General features: G+C 42.1%; 2 protein-coding genes across 4 annotated transcripts in view; one reads left to right on the forward strand and one right to left on the reverse strand.

Moving 5' to 3' along the window:
* Positions 1 to 15,895, reverse strand: part of MEAF6 (MYST/Esa1 associated factor 6) — a 218,955-nt gene extending 203,060 nt beyond the window's left edge. For all 3 annotated transcript variants that reach the window (XR_011279573.1, XM_069622647.1, XM_069622646.1), the window contains exon 1: positions 15,446 to 15,895. Coding sequence is in view for 2 of the 3 variants with exons in the window: in XM_069622647.1 (XP_069478748.1) it covers positions 15,446 to 15,895 (450 nt within the window). In the remaining variant the exon portion in view is untranslated. The remainder of the gene's footprint in view (positions 1 to 15,445) is intronic.
* An 874-nt stretch (positions 15,896 to 16,769) lies between these two features.
* TXNDC16 (thioredoxin domain containing 16) lies at positions 16,770 to 19,099 on the forward strand. Its single transcript, XM_069622645.1, has one exon. It carries the CDS (start codon positions 16,770 to 16,772, stop codon positions 18,996 to 18,998), a length of 2,229 nt encoding a protein of 742 aa, XP_069478746.1. The 3' UTR covers positions 18,999 to 19,099.
* The last annotated feature ends 953 nt before the right edge of the window (positions 19,100 to 20,052 follow it).

Genomic DNA, 20,052 nt, shown 5'->3' on the forward strand with positions numbered 1-20,052 from the left:
AAACTCAGTTGTAGCTGCCAATAGAAACACGTTTGCAGTTTGTAGTGGAATGCAATGAATTTGATTATTAGAAAACGTATTTCTATTATATTATATGCACCACACAGCTGCCTCCCTAAAGAAAGGTATTTGCCTGTGTTGCACTAAATTGATTCCTCCAGTTCCTTAAACTATTTTGATTGTGTGATCGGTTAGGTGCACAGAACTGCACCAAACGAAACTGTGCCCTCAAAAAACGCATTTACCATTTTTACAGTGTCACACGCCATTCCACTCGGAGACGGCCTTCCAGCCTCTAGGTTGATTCAGGGACCAATATACATTGCTTTGGGTAATTATGTTACAGTGCTTTATAACAGGAAAATAATCCTCTGTACACTCCAAAGTCATACCAATGACACCTGTGTGCTACATAAAACACAGAAATATAATGTCTGTATTTCTTCTATGTTAGAAGAAAGGTTATTTCTTGTACGTTTCTGTATATTTGATTTACTATTATAGCCACAAGGTGGCGATATCACCTTATTTTTCTTTACCTTCTTTAGAAAGCCTATTTGACGCTCGAACTATTGCAGACCAAAACCCCGGAGAAGCAGAGAAGAACGTAAAAACCCGGATGCTCTCGAGGCTAAATTCAGAGGTTAGGCAGGTATGCAGAGAACCTGCAAGTGGTCAGCGGCCAAATATTTCAGTTTACAAATGGTTACATTTTTTGTCAAGTAACTATTATTTTGTAAATTAAACAATGTGAAGAATAGGGGGGGGGGGCACTTATGTTCTCCAGAGTTACTGTACTAAGGACTCCCGAAAAGAGCCTGAAGTGGGACTACTTTGCTCACTATTTAAGTGTTTTGTGAAGTTACTCTTCGGGAGAAAACCAAGTCATTACTTTAACCATGTAGGTATTTTTAAGACAAGTAAAAGTACATTGTAACTCTAAAACAGGAATTTGATTTTACATCGTACTACTTTGCCTCTAGTAGTTAATGAAAAGATATTTTTCCATTGAAGTCCCTCTTCAGATCACGTAGCCATTATCTTTCCTGTACCCTGCTCTGCTGGCACCACCGACTCAAAACTTGCTGCATCGCTGTGTGGGTGGAAACAACAGGAAAGCAACCTCTGTCTACATGTTTTTCATATTTATTTGTTAACAGTATTAGCACTCCCAATTTGTATATATTGAGTGTACCTGCCTTTTCTAACAGGTAAAGGTGGCTGGTACTCAGCTTACTTGTAGGGTTGGCTTTGTAGTCTGTTTGTGGAAGATAGGGCTGGGTGAAACATCGTGTTTTGGAGTTATATCGATACATTTTCAAAATCGTTAACATCGAGATATATACACACATTATTACATATGCTACAATTTTTTATTTACATTTTTATATTTACACAGCTGTGTGTATTCTCAAACCGGAAAAGGAACCCGGTATTTGCACTTTATTTTTATAAATGTCTTACAAATAAAGGTGTTTGTGACATCTCACTTGTAGTTGACGTCTTACAACTGAGCATTTAATCCACAAAAACAATATTGAAATATAGTTTGTATATCGCCATTCAGCCTACAAATAGTGAGATATGACTTTTGGTCCACCTCGCCCAGCCCTAGTGTGAGATATTCTGTCGGTGCTGTCTGTTGTAGTATTGATGAAGATTTTCTGTCTCAAACTGGTTATTTGCATCAAAGGAACCAGGCATTCTAACTTTTAGTGAGGTCAGGATATGGAGCAGTGGGGAACAAAGAAAAGCACTGTAGCTGCAAAGATGAAGGTGGGGACTGCAGTGCGCCAGATAAGATTTTGAGGTGGGAGTATTTTACTCCCTATTTTTAACCTTTGTGAGTAAATGTGATTTTAAGAGAGTAGAAATGACTTTTCCCGTTTGCAAGTGAGTAAAATGTATGTGACATACAGCCAACATGTGCAAAAACTGTATGGAAATCAATACTATGCGGCAGCTTCCTGCATTGTGACAGAATACATCTTTCATTATTTCTCTAAGGTCTGGCCAAAACCTAGCCAATTACATAGTAAAGCAAGCATGAATTGTATTGTGCGTTTTGAGGTTCGATAGCAGAATTGTCTTTTGATGTTTAATGAAAGTCCTCATTTCCTGGAGCTATTACTATCTAATGGTATGCCAATGTTATGATACAACAGTGCAGAGAGGCAAGGACTCCATGCTAAATTCTAGGTCTAATCTCATGGTGCAATGGTCATTTATATTGCGCTTTTGGCAAAGCGCTGTATATAGAACATATTTGTCACAATTATCACCAAACCGAAGTCGGTACTCCTTTATCGACCTTGAAAGGATGAAAGGCTGAGTTGGCCTTGCCGGGATTCGAACCTGCAACCTCCAGATCACACACATAATGCAGCAACGAGTGCTCAACCTGCAGAGCTATCTTATTGGCTAACATCCATCAGAGGCTTGTTAACGGAGCATCAACTGAGGTATAATAACCACAGTGCCTAGATGTTGGACGAACCATGTATGAAGCACTACATAAAGTTGAATACCTATCTGGATTATCACATGGACAGGTTTAGCAGAGTTTGTCTCAATTGCAAATGTAACTTTCATTTGTGTGTTTTTGAAAAGCACTTGCACTTCCTTGAGAGTCAGGTTTTGGGTGTTTTAAATGTAGTCTTGAAGATTTGAGAGGCTAGAATACCTGTGATTGGTGTACTGACAATAACTCACCCTTGAGCAAAGACTCTGATGCCACTGACCATTTATAGTAATGTACCCCACTGACTTCAAGATTTAATGGATGTAAACTAGATCATGAACAATCATCATTTTACACACTGTTTTTATAATTAGAGTGTAAATTAAATTAGAAGTGTAGAAATGATCTGCCTTAGCATGATTATGCACACAGCATAGGAACTCTGACAAATACAATTGTGCAATACTAGTTTGCTTTCACTGGGGGAAAAAAGCAAAATGCGTTACAAAATAGGAATTTTCAATTGCAACTTAGTTTTCCATCTTATTAATTTTACAATTCTAAAATGCTAGGAAAATAAATATGCACGGTGCTTCCGTTTGCTGCATGAGCATCAACACAACAAAAGCTGAATGGAAAGAGACTATGTCTTATCAGTGTGCAGTTTCTTTTTTTTAATTTATTTTTTTTTTTTTTTTTTTTAAGGCTTCAGGGGAATACATTCTGTTTCTGAGGCTTTTATCCGTGGCATTCAATTACATCCATTCAGATAAAAAATAAATAAAATTTTAAAAAGCCTGTGCTGTCCGTTTCTGGGATAGGCTCGTTTTGTAGATGAGGCAAAAAGTGCCCAAATGGATTATGGGAGTGAAAGGTTCTTACTTCAGGGAAGTTTGAATTGATGCTTGACACAGAGCGTACATAACTACATTTCGCACCGTACAAAGGGCTCTGAATGCCAAAGTACTCCTCAAGCCCTAAGCAATCAAAGCAATACCTTTTTCGCTTTAGCTGTTGACCTATGGAAAGCACCATTCGTCTTAAAGCGCCGCACAATTACCCTCCACAATCTGCGCCAAAACCTCCTCTGTTATCACTGTGAACTTTTGTAAAGCATCCGGCTGTACATGCATATTTCACTGTGGATATGCGCATGTATAGCATTTCTGATCAAAGATTTAATTGTTTGATAAATGCATGATTTACCGGGTTATATGTGATTTGAACCCTGGGATAACATCTAAATACATATGTAAAGAAGCTTGAATAACTTAAAAAAAATAACGATGTACCATTTTCCATCGAGCCCATTTCTATAGTCCGAGGCTGCCATCTATTGGACCTTTCAATAATTCTACTCTCGGTTTTGTTGCTTTTTAATGTCATTTCATTAATCCATTTTACTTACTACCCACATTTGCCTTACAAATACCCTTTATGGGGGGACAGCTCCAACCCCTCTCCCCCAGGCCCTTGTGACCACTTCTATCTGTTAACCCCCTTTTTCTCCCTCCACTTTAGACTATTTTATACTGGTCTAATTAGACATTTATTTACAACTAAAACTCATATCTGTAATACCTCTAGGAGTTATTTTGTGCCCTCTTTATTAACCAAATCCGTTTTTTTGTACTCTATTTTATTACTCTTTGTTTTTTCCTGCAACACAATCACTGCTTACCATTGGCCTTGTGGCTTGACCACCTAAAAGGTTTTGTTGATGGCCAGGGAGATCACCCCATTTGTCCAATGATCTCTTCTATTAACCCTGATTTTTAGAGTGTGAACTATGCAGATCTATACTGGAAGTCACTGGATGGTTTTCAAGCCAGACTGCAACAACTTCCCTCTATACACCGTTCCCCCCTGCAAACTCCTTTCCTGGAGTTTAGCCCCTCTCAGCCTGGGGTGGGAGGCCTAAAAGGGAGGGATACAGAATCAGTCCTACCCCTGAAGGGCGACGGCGGCAGATGGGATGTCCTCATTTCCTCTCTCCCAATGTGCCAGTTTATGTGCAGTACCCATTTGCACCATGACATTCCCAAGACTCCAAGTACCTGCAACAGAGAAAGTCATGAGTGCTACACGGCATTTTCACACCCAGCTGTAGATGGAAAATCATCAGTGAGGGAACCAGAGGCCCTGGACAATAAGGTGGAATCCTGCTTCCGGGGCCTCTGGTACTCTCCCAGAGGACTCACCCTCGCGGTGTGAAAATGCCTTTGCAATAGGGCGGGTTTCAGGGACAATATGAAATCTTTGTTGTAAGCAACTATTCCCAGGCTGGGGGGGGGGGGGGGGGGGGGGGTAGTAGATAGCGCCAGATTGGCCAGGCACAGCAAACCTACCAGATCTGGAGGGAGTTAAATGAGACCCCCAACAAACAGGAAGTTGTGGGGTTTCGGATGATGTCAAAGGAAGAGACCAGCAGGAGAAAAGACAGTGGAGCATGGAGGTGGCTTTTGGAGCAAGTGAGGCAGGGGTTAGTGAGTGCAAGTAGTACTGCGTTGTGAGTGTGCGTGAAAGTGGCGAAGGGGAGAGTACAGGACTGAATGTCAAAAGCCTTTGTGAGTGAAAAGAGGCTCTTGAGTAGAAGGTGGGGTGAAGAAATAGTAGCTCACAGGAGGGAGCAGTAGTGTGGAGGAGGAAGTTGTAACAAGAAGGTGTGAGTGGCAGAGTGTAGGTGGAGTAGTAACATACGGGTTAAGGAGGCGGCAGCAGAAGGAGTGAGAAATCGAAGGGACAGGATGAGATATGCAGGTAGCAGCAGTTTGTTTATTTCTAATGCGCACCAAACCCAAGGGTAATAGGGCGCAGCAGTAAGAAAATGCAAAGCTTACATATTTACAAGTGTGGTCGCAATAAGACATATATAGTTACAAGTATGTTCACAGTAAGACATATATACACATATACAAGTTATAAGCAAAGTCAGTTGTTACAATATAGTGGAGGGATAGACAAAGGCAGACTCCTAGGTGAGGATAATGCAGCGGCTCCACAGGCTAGTGGTCAGTAGAATTGATCATGTTAATGTAGTTACTTCTAAATTGCAAGTACAGCTGATCTGCTCTAAGCCAGAGTGGCAAGGAGTTCCATAGTGTGGATGCTTTCAAGGGAGAGCGGTTACCACCAATCTTGGTAAGTCTGAATCTGGGTACAGTGAGGCAGTTTGCGTTGCTGGCTCTCATGGGTCTAATCGATGTTCTTCTGTGTTGTCTGTCTACAGGGTAACTGGGTGCAGCATTGTTTAGTGCTTTGTGGGTAAGGGAGACCAGTTTTAGAAGAATTTTATTATGAGTAGAGAGCCAATTGTATTGACGTCTAGTTGCAGAAATATGTTCTTTTATTCACGCCTAGTGCAGCTCTTAAGGCGTTATTTTGGAGTGTCTGTAGCCTCTGGATGATGGCCTTATTAGCGCCACTGTAAAGAGCATTACAGTAATCTAGCCTAGAGAGTATCAGTGCTCTGGCCAGGATCATACAGCTGTCATTTGAGAGGAATGGTCTGCCTACCCGATGAGCTTACAGGTGTAAGCGGTGGTAGAGGCCAACAATTTCACTTGTGTGTCAAAGGACATGGTAGAGTCAAGGTAAAACCCAAGGGTTTTTACCTCCTTAGCTACCCTAATGATGTTTCCATCGATGGTAAATGACGAATATTCAAAGCCTAATTTCTTGAGGTGGAGGTGTGTACCCAGGATAATGAGCTCCGTTTTATCATCATTCAGGCATAAACCGCGGGAGGCCATCCATGCCTGGTTGATGAGATACACTCTATCCACTAACGCTAAATCCTTGTCATAATCCCAGAAAGTGGGAGGAGAATATGAGTATCATCTGCATAGTTAGTGTAGGTGATACCCAGAAGGTCCAGATCATCGAACAAAGGCTTGGTGAATATGTTGTATAATGTGGGGGAGACACAGGAACCCTGTGGTACACCACATGTGATAGGGACAGGGTCCGCACCTGCTGATGGTGAGAAGACCCTCATAGTTCTATCGTTCAGGAATGATTCTATCCATCTGATGGCCTCTGTAGAAAAGTGAGCTGCTCAGTCCAAGTGATTACACAGGACCTTATGATCCACTAGGTCGAATGCAGCTGAGAGATCCAACAGTAGGAGGAGGGCTGTTTTACTTTTATCCTTCAACTCATCAACCTGCGTTTTTAAATCGGATGAAGGTGGAAGGAGATGGAAATAAGAATAGAGGAAGAGGAGAACATCACTAAGGGAGAGCACATGGGCGTGAAAGGAAGGAGACAGAATCTACCATAGTTTTCGAAAAATATGTTAGATAACTATCCCATGGATAGTGTGGGGTCATTCTACTAAATCCTTGAGGTTAGACGTCCTGTCATTTGGGGGAGAGAGGGAGAGAGGGGGTGAGAGAGAGGAGAGAGGGGAGAGAGGGAAAATCCCGTGAACAGTTGCTGAGATTTGGAGTATTCTTTGAGCCATCTGTGACACAGTGAAATCTTTGAAAACATTACCAACTGCCCAACCACCATCCCCCAGTAGATGGTTTTATGATGTCTCCTTTGAACTTCTTCTAAGGTGGAAGTCATCTTTCTCCCTGCCTCCCAACAGCCACCTACCCCCTATCTCTCTGACCACCTTACCCCCTAACTGATGGCTAGCAAACCTGGGATTATCTGACAGCAACCTGAAAATCGAGCAGCTCATCATAGCCAAAGCCCCAGCAGCCAAAATCAAACTACTAAACATTAACAAAAATTTAAATAAATACACCTCACACACTGCAACCAAATAAAACGTCCATAGTTGAGCTCAACAAACTGCACTATTGTGAGTCTACTACTTGCTCTCCCCCTGTAATCTTTTGCTCCCCTCAACAATGCACTCAATGTTGACACACGCACCATTTTCAACAGGCCCATTATCGCCCCCCACCTCCACCTACCACCCCACCACCACCCTGTGTGACTATACCATGCAAATTCATGGTCACCTAAAGTTCCTGCTACTCATCTATAGATCCATCTGTGGTCTTGCCCCCCCCTCCCCCACCTTGCTGAATGTATCTTACTGTACTCTTCCCCACTCTAACTGTCTGCTCCTCCTCTCTTCACAACCAATCAGTCCGCCTCCCTTGCCTCCTCCAGCTTTCATTCCTTTTCCATACTCGGCCCACTCCACTGGAATGCTCTCCTCCTTGCAATGAAGGGCATCTGTAAAGTGGAAATCGTCAAAACGAAGCAAATTTCCAGTTGCTAGCAACAGAAAGGTGCTTCCAGCCCCCACTCTTTCCTACTCCCTCCTATCCAAATAACCACCCAGCCCACTTTACTGTATTTTGCCATCAGGACTAACCTATGTAATTTGTAAACATCTGAACACTGTTGTCAGTGTTACAAATACTGTTGTGAGTTCGAAATTAAGATTGGACAAACCAGCAGCTAAAAGCAGCTACTGGTCATCCAGCATTAACCAGGGACCAGGAGATACCACTGGGAACAAGGAGCTAGATTATAGCATTCTGCAAATCTAATTTATACATATGATGCAAAAATAATGTCTATTATTTATGACCCCATATGCTTTAAAAGTTGTATAGATGTATCTGAATGTTTTTTCATAGATTGTAAATGTAATTCCTTGCGTTTGGGCCAAAGGTGTGTTAGTTCCATATACAATGGTCTGGGAAGCTAAAAGTAGCTGCTGATAACTGTTGGAGTCAACAAGCTAACCAGGCACTTCTAGACTACAAGTAGGATCTAAACGGCTCCCAGCTCCCCTCAATTTCGTATCCTGCTGTAATGTCCTCCGGTCGCTGTCCCTGGTATATATCCCTACTCTTACACTTTCACCACCCGGTATAACTCATTCAGTCCAACAATGTCTAACTTATTGAGCTTCAGGAAGCAACACAGCACTGTACAATCATAGGGGTGAGAACATGGCGAGGGAAGCAGAGAAACAAGGGAGTGAGGTGCTAAACACAGGGGAGAGCAGGCAATTTGACAGCAAGGGATTTAGAAGCAACCAGGGGAGGAAACGGTGAAGATCAGATCACCCAGGTTCACGTATGGTGAGGAGTGGAGTGTGTGTGGAGGCACCTTACCCTAGGACAGCCTCAGCTCTCTGTTTCCCACTGTCCAAAATGACACCATCCACTTCTAACTAATGGGCCTGAAAGATTGCAAGTTTAGGGTTATCGCTATTAAAATAGGAACAAACCATTTTGTCCAAGCCTGCCAGGAAATTGCAAACAAGTTCCAGGCAGTGGTTCATCCATGAGGAACTTATATTAGAACAGAGGAGGTGGTAATAAAATGAGGATCAGAATGTCCTCTAACAAAGAGGAATTTGTTGTCCTCTATGTCAATGAAAGGGCTTGAAAAAAAGGAAATGGTACCATGTCTAGAAGCAAGGTCGTCAACAAATCAAATTAAATACGTGCAGTGGTAGACATAGGAAGGCTGATTCATGGAATTTGTGCGCCGAAAAACAGGGATTTGTGCGCCATTCTGCCCGCAAATCCCCATTTGTTAAACAGGGATTTGCAGGAAGAATGGCGCACAAAACCCTGTTTTTCGGCGCACAAATTCCATGAATCAGCCAAAGGAACTTCAGTCAATTAACTGTCTGAATGGAGACTCGGATTTTCACTCTACCAAAGTAAAGATGCTCACACTAGGAGCAAAACAGCCATTCCAGTTTGATCGTACAGGGTGTTTGCTATAAAAGCCTGATGGGAAAAGTGTCTTTGCTGCACGGCAGCAGACCATCTAGAACTCTTCCAACGTATTATTATTATGAGTATTATTATTATTATTAGGACATGTATTGAGCACTTACCTAAATTCAGTAAGCAAAGAAGCACTTTTCAAATCTTAGGTGGAAGGACAGTGGGGGAAGTAGAGATTAAAGAGCAGAGAGATGACAAAAGGGGAAGGGGAGGCAATTTGGCAGTAAGGGAACCTCAAGCAACCAGGAAATGAATCTGTGGGAGCAGATCACCCAGGTTCAGTGGGGAGTTGAAGAGTGTGTGGACACAGGTATTAGAAAGGAGCCATTCGGTGAAGGGGAGGGTCAAGCTCTTTCCTGAAATGTAGAAGGGAGGTAGCGAGTCTGGTGTTGATGGGGAGTAGGTTGCAGAGTCTGGGATCACTGATAGAGAAGGCCTGTGTTCGGATCCTTCCGGTACTGACAGAGTGCAAGGCTGCACGTGTCCCTACTACTGGTGGATCGTAGGACTCCGCGGATGTAGAGTTCCTCAGTGAGGTTGCGTGGGACCTCAGGGCGATATCCTGGTAGATAATGCAGTAGGAGCCAGTGTGGAGTACTTTGATGAGTCATATTGCAACATGCAGGACATCTCAGGGGTGCTAGGATAGTCGCCGGAAAGGAATTCATAAAAAAGCATTGCCACCAAGGATTTGACAGCAGATCTGATGTTTTCTGCGATTAAGTGCTTGCTATTCTGCAGGAGAAAAGGTTGGCCTTGTGGACAGATTATAGAAGGCCACCCTAGTTCTTGATAACGGGGATACTCAGAGGTTAGTCAAAACCAAATCAAGGTAGCAATAGAGAGCAGTCAACGCTATTCTCAGGAGAAAGTGAGTGGGGTCAAGGGTCCACAACGTGTCCACACAGTAATTCAATTTAGACTTTAGACAGTAAAGTACAAAAATTCTATACAAATCAAATTTAGGTTTGTAGGAATGCATATAATAAGTTTGTCAACACAAAAAAAGAAGTAATTATGCAGTAGAATGAAACCAGTTCAAAAGAATGATACCCTAACTTTATAAATCCAATCCCCATGATGTATGGGGCCTCTCCCGAAAAGTGACAAAGTTTCTTAGGAGAGGGACAGGTGTAAAATGAGTTCTCTTGGTGGTGAAAAATGTCTCAGAAGATCCTTCTACAATGTTCCAGATCAGTAAAATGATTTTCCTATCTTTAAGTACAGCTTTTAGATCAATCAAAAAATGATGGAAGGAATATACCAAAGTTTATTCAAAGGTTTATTATAGGGGAGACCGGTGCAGCATCGGCCAAATAAAAGCAAAACATTTTAAATCTATGTACAGGCATTGGGTATGGACCAAGCGCCAAAAGGCACAAAAGACAGTAAGCTGATGAGCTGGGAACTGAGGGCCAGATATCATTCAACATACTACCCCCAGAAAAGACCAGATGGGAAACAGGCTAAATAAAAATTAAAAGTAAATTAAAAAGCACAAGAGCCAGACAAGCACAAGATCAAGGAAATACAATGCTGACATGAAGGCGGTTGAAATAAATGGCTACAGGTTGGGAGGCAGACCAGCAAGAACGAAAAAAAAAAACTTCACAGTAGTAACAAAAGCACATTGCTAGCGAATTATGCTGCCACAGAAGCCACATGTACCAAGTGTTTACAATTTCACGACTTTGTCAAAGTCTTCAAAACCAAGAATATGAAAACAGTGATGGGTAGAAGGTCCACTTCACCAGAAGAACAAGAAAGAGAAGTTGTGTTTCGTGTCACGTAAGCGGAAAAGAAGCCAAAAAGGTCTAATACCTATGGAAAGCTAAAATGCGCATTCTATCAGATTCAGGCACTGACTTCACACTCACATCAAAGGACACATTGGAAGAATTAAGACCTAAATGCAGCTACAATTTACAAGAAGAATTGACAAAGTCAACAGTTTTGGCTTTTGTGTAGATATGGGGTAAGCATTTCACTGACATAAATGATAACTTTCTGGCCACAAGATAGCATCAGCTGAAAAATTGTTCTTTTACCTGGGCATATGATGGATTATGCCTTGATTTCTGAATCCTAAACTAGGATGTAATCTGCGAAAGCTTTCTACTGCCAAACACCTCGGAATTACTACTCTCCTGGAATGAGAGTTTTTTCGAAGCTGGATATGAAACGTGTATAGCTAAGGCTGAACACCCCATGGCATCACTTCATCCTTTGCTTGTGGTCAACAGCATCAGACCGTCAGAGTCGAATATTTCCAAAACGACATCTTCATACACAGCCAGACATAAAAAAGGAACATAATGAAACACATGACAAGGTTCTAGAATGAAGAGAAAAATATGGGCTAAGCCTTCGCAAGGACAACTGTTCCTTTCTACAAACACAACTGGACTATTTGGGATAGCCTATCTCAAAAGAAGGCTTCCACCTCAAGAACAACCTAGTAAAAAGCATAGCAAAAACACCATGACCAGCAGCAGATCGAGAACAATTAGCTCTTTAAATGGGACTACCTGGGTAAAATGTATTCAGAACTGAAACACTACCACAGAATGCATAAGAACACTATTTTGTAAGCCAGCACACAATGACTGAACCAAGGACTGCGAAAAAGTATTCCCCATATTAAGTGCTCCAGATAAGATTTTGAAGTGGGAGTATTTTGGTCCAATTTTCTTAGGGAGTAAAAACTTGAGTCCTGTTCCCAATGGGAGTATTTCATAAACAAGTAAACATATGTGCAATTGTAAAACAGAAATGTTTTTGTTAGAAATACTTCTTTGCACCAATGTATTCATGCATGAAGATATATTTGACCTCTTCCATAATTATAGCTGGTTCTTTGTGTAGTAGTACATGAACTAATGGTCCAAACACATCCATGGAACTGTTTTGGTGAAAGCAGGAGTGCACACCTATGTGTCAATTTCCCATTTTTTATTGGGAGTATTTGTATACCTATTTAAATTTTTTGGGAGCATTTGCCAATTTTTATGGAATAAAAGTGGCTGATACACCCCTTATCTGTAGGGCTGGTCATATTGAAGGAAGTTATTGCAAGGCTCACAAAATCTAGCCCACTCTCACTGGACACAACATTTTATGAAGACTGAATACTGTTTGGATCGTACTCAACCTTCCTGGCGGGTATGGTTGAAACCTTTTTTACATTTACCGTAGTAAATGGCAAACGTTTCACTATGCATGGCCGACGTTTGGGTGGCAGCATTGCACCACACGAAATGCGATTATGGGGGCAAGAACCATTTTAGAGGAAACACTGGTAAATATTTGGTCACTGGTCACTGTGGGGCGAGTTAATTTCTCTTAGGTCGAGTATGTAAACTAAGGGACTCGCCCTGCAGGTTTAGTGAGGTTTTTAATAATGTGCAAGTCCTGCTTTGCAAACCATTGCGTCAGTAGATACCAATGCCTATGTGCGACACATGCAAAAGACAGAAATTAAAGAGTTTTCCTCCAAATCGGTCACAGATGCAGAAAATGACACTATTCAGTGATCTAAATAGGGAGATGCAGTCCTGCATGCAAACAGCAATTCATTTTAGCATGTACCTGCAGGTAAGGCACTTTCACCTTCTAATCAATCACAAACCACTAGTCAACATGCTGCACCCAACATATTCTGGAAATCGCACGCCCTGCTTAGCCATGGTGGAAACCAAATTTCAGGAGTACAAATACACCATTACATTCATTCCAGAGTGGCAAAATACCAAAGAGGTCTGCTTATCGATACTATCACTCAAAGATGAAAACACTACGTACCTAAAAGTCGACAGTATGGCTTCCAACATAAGCAAAGCAGTGGTTTTCATGGGACAATCACCTAAGAAGAATGGACCGTCCAGTCAGAAGAAGACATGCTTGCAGCAGAAACTGACTTTGAATGGAAAGGATGGATAGCCAAAAAAAGGCAGTATTACCATTATACATACCCTTAGGAAGCTACAACTTCAAACCAGCAAAATGATTCCACGAGCAACAGCAAGAGGAAACCGACACATAAATCCCATGACAGAACATTTAGGAAAGACTGACAAAAAGATGACTAAGACAACACTTAATGGTAGCGAAGTATGGAGCAAGACGTTGAATGAACGGTGAGACATTGCTATGAGCGTCAAATGTCTAGCTATGACGACAGTACCATTGCACAATATGGTGGGACAGACCAGTCTAGATAAAAATACCTATACCTTATCGGATCAATGGATTATATGAATCAGGAGCAGAGGTTTGCCATACACGTCACAGATTATTCGAGCAAATGGACTGGAATCCAATTCATAGAGAACATCTCTTCCCACTGCAAATAAAGCATTCCTCAAGGAAATATTCAGTTTAGAATAGCTCAACTGGTAACAGATAATGGTGTTTAATATATCTCCTACGAAATGGAAGAGTTCCTGAAGCAGCAAGGAATTCAGCGCATAAAGGTTGACCCTTCATCCGTAAGGGAACAGACAAGTGTAACGCATGAACCGATTCATAAAGGTTACCTTACAAGCAGCTCTTTCTGCCATTACTAATGGAGGGAAGCTGTACTCAAATCCCTGTCAGTGCAGAGCAACACCCCAAGCACAGCAAAGGAATATCTCCTTTCTTTCCGAATAGGTAAAAGAAGTGCGAGGACAGCTTTGACACCAATATGGATCACAAAAAAGTACCCTCACATCTAACGAAAGTCTATAAGAACAACATAGGAAAATAATGTTATGACCAAAGGACAACTACCAAGGCACATCAGTTTCACAGCACGCCTACGCCAGCACAAGAGATTTAGATTTACAACAATACCATTACAAAACTGCAAGTGGAAAATGGAAAGACTTTTTTTTTTTTAAAGTCAGATCATACAATCAACAAATGAACACTTGGGTTGACAAGCTACTGGAGGATATTATCCCTGGATAGTCCCAGCGCAGAGAAACATCAGAATTCGAAGGGAAAGGTGATCCCATCGCTGGTCTTCCAAGTTTAGAACCCATGGTTGAAAGAAAAAGTGAAAGGATAGAACAGGAAAAGGAATTTTCCTGGGCTGAGAAGATCCCAGAGCAACACACGTATCCCAAGCAGATTTAAAAGACTATGAACTGTATAATGGACCCATACATGCCAACCCTCCCGATTTAGGCGGGAGACTCCTGACTTGTTAGTGAAAAATAATGCTATTTTTCACATTCTCCCGCTTAAAACAATTATTTCCCCCAATGCATTCCTATGGGGAAAGTGTTGTCTCCCAATTTCTCTGTAGAAATCTCCCTCCCAGGCACGTCAGAATGTTGGCATGTATGTAGGACCATACCTCTAAACTCACTTTTGGTGGGTGTCACACCCGCCATGGAATTAGGCTACTCATCCGCCGAGCATTAGCAACTGAAAAATTTGAGAGCTATGATTTGGCACTAACCATCACTGCCACATCTTTTGAGAAGGGAGGTGATGTAGTGATTGTGTTGTAGAGCATGCAGTGTGCATCACTGGAAAAAGTGGACCATGGGGTGCAAAGTCACTTGGACACGTGAGCAGAGTGACAGGAAGATAGTGAGCACTCATACAGGTGTCCCTGTAGCACCAAGAGTCAACTATTGGATTCTCAGAATTCTCTTATGAAGGGAAAATAAAACCAAGCATCACACTCATCTTTTGGTCTGATCCGATTACATTATGACAACACAGATGTATAGTAAATTACCTACGTTTGTTAAAAACGTGAGTAACTACAAGACCCAGAATGCAACGAAAAATCAACGAAGACTGGAGGAACTATTGACACCCGACATTGATATCTCTGCGAAATCAATAGCTAAACCCTTTTCAAAATACGACTACGTTTGATATTAGCAAGTGTACGTGGGTTTCTGTGCTTCATTTTGGTATTAGAATAAACAGAAATACATGAAAACGTAATTATAAGTTGAAATGTGCGGTTATTGGGAGTCATGTTGATAGCGCTTGCATGTAGGCCTTGACGCCGGTCTTGCCTGACAAAAATGGCCGAATCTGAACGGCTGTTCGAAAGCAAACGTCAGCCTCTTTCCCCGTTCGCTTGCTTGCTATTCACGAACACTACATACGCACGTCTGTAGCCTCACGAACCCCACTAGCCCTTACGCAACTAGCGTAAGTCACCCGAGAAAGACGGAGAACGCGCGAAAATAAACAACCGACGCCAAAACCTCCTGAAGGAGAATGCGGGTCCTAGGGGGGGCGGGGAAGGGGGAAGCGTTACCGCCAGCTCCTGCTTGCGCTTCACCAGCTCTGCCAGCTCCCGGCGGGTGTCTGGGATCTGCGGGGTAGTCGCCTTGTTGTGCATCGCCATGTTGGAAGGGGGTGGGATGGCGGAGGCGGGGAGTCGGCCGAGGCTCAAGGGGCTAAGCGACCGATCGGGCTGCAGAGGGCGCTGGCTGCCCACAATCCTGTCAGCGTAGATGCCGCTCGCCTCCCTCCTCCGGCCAGCCCACCTCCTAAAAACCACCACAGATGAAAAATTCCGTCTGCGAAATACCGAATGATTTCTCCGAACCGCCTCAAAAGAAGAAAAAAAAATCCTGTCAGGCAGAAGCCAACCGAATCGCGCTCCTTTGCCCGTCCATCGGAGCACGGGCTGACTGGATTCCCGTACGGCATGCCGGCCGACCGGCACCCTCTGAGGTGAATGTTTGTTTCTGAAAGCTCGCATGTCGGGCGGCGGAGGGTGCCCACTGCCCGCCCGTCCACTTTCTCTTCCAGACAGCCATTTGGACGATTCCTGGGACCGAGTGGACCGAGCGGTTGCAAGAAAATTCTGCCCGCGCTCGAAAGCCTAGTCATCGGAGTCTCACTGGGTGTGTGTGGGTCTCCTACCTCGGAGCACAGTTTACCTCATGCCCAGACCCATAGACTTTAGTGGAATCGACAGAAGGGAAAAAAGCAGCGCTTGGGCATGAAGACGGTCATTTCTCAGAAATGATGTATCCTGAGCTGCAATGTGAAGAGAAGCTGTGTTTGACGACTCGATGGCCCTGCATCTGGGATACGCCGGCGCTGAACAGTAATTTCATAGGGGCCACATGCGAGAAAAGTCCGGATTTTGTGAACACGACAACCCTGCCTGACACCCACTGATTGCCCTTAAGTTTTCTGTCACGGTGATGTGTGTACCTTGCTTGAGTATCGCGGATAGCATCGGACTTGAATGCTGATTTTCCAAGAAAGCTAGATTTTATTAAGTGGAATGTGTTCTGTATGTTGCCCATGTGTCCACTCAGATGTCCTCACATGGGGGTATCTTTGGGATATGACATGAATTTCTAATAACATTCTAATAAAAAAAAAACTTGATTCTGTGGACCTTTTCCCATGCCTAATTTTCACTGGGAAACCTTGTCATGTTGTACGAAATAGTCTTTGGAATAATCAAAGAAGAAGAGAAAGATTTTTCAAGATTGCAATGAGTGATACTGCAACTGTGTTTTGGGAGGGGAGCAAAGTTTAGCTTTGTGCTACTACATCAAGACAGAAACAGTAATTCAAAGACATTAAAACCCTTCTGCATCTGATAACGTCGTTCAAGGATGGATCGGCTTCTTTGTCATCTAGTTTCCATGTTATTTTCTGCTGCTGTACTACCATTGATGAAAACTGCCCTTCAAGAGTTGGGTTACCAGGATTATGTCAACTCTTTGCATAAAGGAAAAACATCATTGCTATATTTTAATCATGGGGTTTCTTCCAACTTTGATTTTTTTCTTGAAGAACTAAATAAATCAGTGGAACCACTTCAGGATTATGGGGTTGGGGTTGCTAAGGTGAATTGTGTTGAAAAAGAAGGGCCGAAGTACTGTGGACATGAAAACGTTTACCTCTTCAGGGGTGATTTACTGCTTAGACAGTTTCCCAAAGATATATTATTTGATGTGAATGCAATAGTAGCTAACGTTTTATTCACCCTCCTTTTCAATGAAGTTAAGCACATCACTTTGTTTGAAGAGTTTCTGAAGGCCGAAAATGACATGAAAGGACAAAGAGATCTTGTTTTTACATATGTGCGGGCAACAGGAGTACCTGAGCACAGAGCAGTAATGGAAGCTGCTTTTGTGTATGGTGCTAAATACCAGTTTGTTTTAACTACAGAATATACAGTACTGTCAGAATTTGGGGTTGAGGATCCAGACAAGTTTCACGCTGTGCTCTTTTTCTGCCATTGCAAGGTTGTTAAAGATTTAGTAGAGCCATGTAAGAGAACAACACTTGAACAACAGTCACTGACTACACTGAATATTCATAAATATCTTAAACTAATGGACGCACCATTAGTAACCGTGGTTGATCAAGATCCTGCACACGTTTCAACCATTCACCTACAACTTGGCTATCCAATGATATTTATAATTGGACAAAAAAGTACACATGATGTTGACAGAGCAACTGCAGAACACATTGCCTGGAATCTCATGGGAAAAGCCGGAATCGGAATATTGTTCAGGGATATCCCAAATATTAAAATCCCAACAGCTGCAAATGTGGCTTTTAAGAGAAGAAATGAGGATGCAATTCAGTTTTTGGTCCTTGAAGATATTGAAGACGTATCAGACCTAGTTGGAGCAACAGTAAATGAAGAACACATTAAAACATTTGAGGTGATGGATGATGACCAAATCGAATTTGACCAAGAAGCCCAAGATGATCAAGTAGCGGAAGCGGTCTACAGAGACAGGAAGAGAAAACTCCCCCTAGAGCTTCTACTTCCACTGACAGAGAAAACATTTCAAGATACGGTAACCAGGAATAGGTACACTGTGGTTCTCTTCTATATTCAATGGGACGCTGTGTCAGTAGCGTTTTTAAGTTCCTATACAGAAGTGGCAATTAAGTTGAAAGAGACATCTGACATTTTAATGTCCATGATTAACTGTGGGGATTGGCCTGAAATATGCAACAAAGAAAATGTTACATGTTTACCCCACACACAAATATACTACCAGAAAGGAAACCCTTTAACTTACAATGGAATGTTAGGAACAGAAGCACTCTACAGGTTCATCATTCTGTCGATGAACTATAATGCATCTCCAGGAATGAGTCCCCCTTTGGAGAGCCTTAATAATAAACTGCCTCCTGTAAAAAAAAGTGCAGCAGATCTAGATCCATTAATCGGGGATGGAATACTGGAGTGGATTCCAGAAATTACTGTGGAAAATCTCCCTTCCTACATAAGACTTCGTAAGCCGTTACTTATTTTGTTCTGTGATGACAATCCAAGGCACAGCGATCTAATAGAAATGTCAAATCTGTGGAAAGCAAAGCAACTGGTGACATTTTCTACTGGTTGGTTAAACTTGAAGAATACGCCAGTGGGCATAGGAATACTAAAGGAGTATTTCAGCTCCTTTCCAGACTTGCCTGTTCTTATTCTTGTGGATCCTTACACCAATGGCTATGTGTTTGTGTTTCCTTCAGATCAAACGTTTAACGAAGAAAACCTCTTTAATTGGCTGGATGGAATTAATAAAGGCACAGGTACTCCAATTTCGCTATTATCTAATAAAGAATGGACGCCTCCACTTCCACATTATGACTTCTTGGCTATGATGGATGCCACAATGCCAAATTTAGCTTCTCAAAAAATTCCAATTCACTTTAGCTCTAATGGCCCTCCAACTGATGCGAAAGATCAAAATGAGAAAACAAAATGGAACGAAATGGGAAAGAAACATAAATTGTCTTCTAGAATAGGTGTAATGGAAACCAGTGCAAAGTTTAGGAGACAACATAGGAAGTCTAAACACCGACTTGAATTATAATCTGTTAAAGCGCTGCAGGAGTTGCTGGGTTTATTCTGAAACTGCCCTGTATTCACTTGATGCTTTACCTTCTTTTTCAGAATAAATCCTTTTGGCACACATGGAGGATTGATTGATTGTTTTATTAACCTGTTTAAAAAGTCTACCATGCCAAGACCATTACATTTTAATAAATCTTGGTTTGTGTGTAGTATGACACGTTATCACCTGCTTTTTAAATAATGTGTTTATCCATGTAGTAGATGCACATATAGGCGACATCAGAATGATAACCAAATTATATTCCTGTTATGTAGTTCCATGGAATTCATGAACCCAAGCTATTCTCGTTGTATTTGTGTCTATAGTTATTAGTACCTCATGTTTATCATTTTAAGCAAATTGCTTTCCTAAATTTAAAAAATGATCTTGGAAAGAGATATTTCAGCTTCATGGATATATTTGACGTGCAGTTACATCCCTCTGATGAGAAGCAGTGTAGCCTGAGGGTTTTTGATAATCGTGTATAGATATTAGTATAGCATCTTGGTTTGCCCGACATCACTGATTTGATTTGTAACACACACGATGGCCCATATGAACTCTGTGAGCACTTACTTCATTGTTTGGCTTGTAGGACAGGGGAAGAGCATGATTAGTACAGTACAGTTTTCAGATTCTTTCTAAACTAATAATTAAGCCCAGATGTCCAGAGCCCCCAGGAAATACTGCTTGTTATGTTCCTGGAAGCCCGATTTGTGTGACCAAGTGAACGGAGGATGCAAAAGGAGGGCTAAAGGCTCTCAAGCAGTATTGGCCACAGGGTTCAGCAATAACATTAATTGTGCCTGTTTTGGTGAACAGAGAAACGAGAAACCATTTAGTAATTGCCAGTGAGCAACGGATGCTTGGTGGGGGTAATGGTAATGTCCTTTCTTTCTTTTTCTGGATCTAGGTGAGCTGCAAGAAGGGCTGGAAGTAAAAGGTAGCCTGTGGAGCCAGACAGCACAGGCAACAATGAGTGTTGAGAGGCCGGGTGAGAGGAAATGGGCACTAGAGAATTACATGATTTTTC

This window comes from Ambystoma mexicanum, chromosome 11 (genome assembly GCF_040938575.1).
Source record: "Ambystoma mexicanum isolate Mex_15411 chromosome 11, UKY_AmexF1_1, whole genome shotgun sequence".
Lineage (NCBI taxonomy): Eukaryota > Metazoa > Chordata > Amphibia > Caudata > Ambystomatidae > Ambystoma > Ambystoma mexicanum.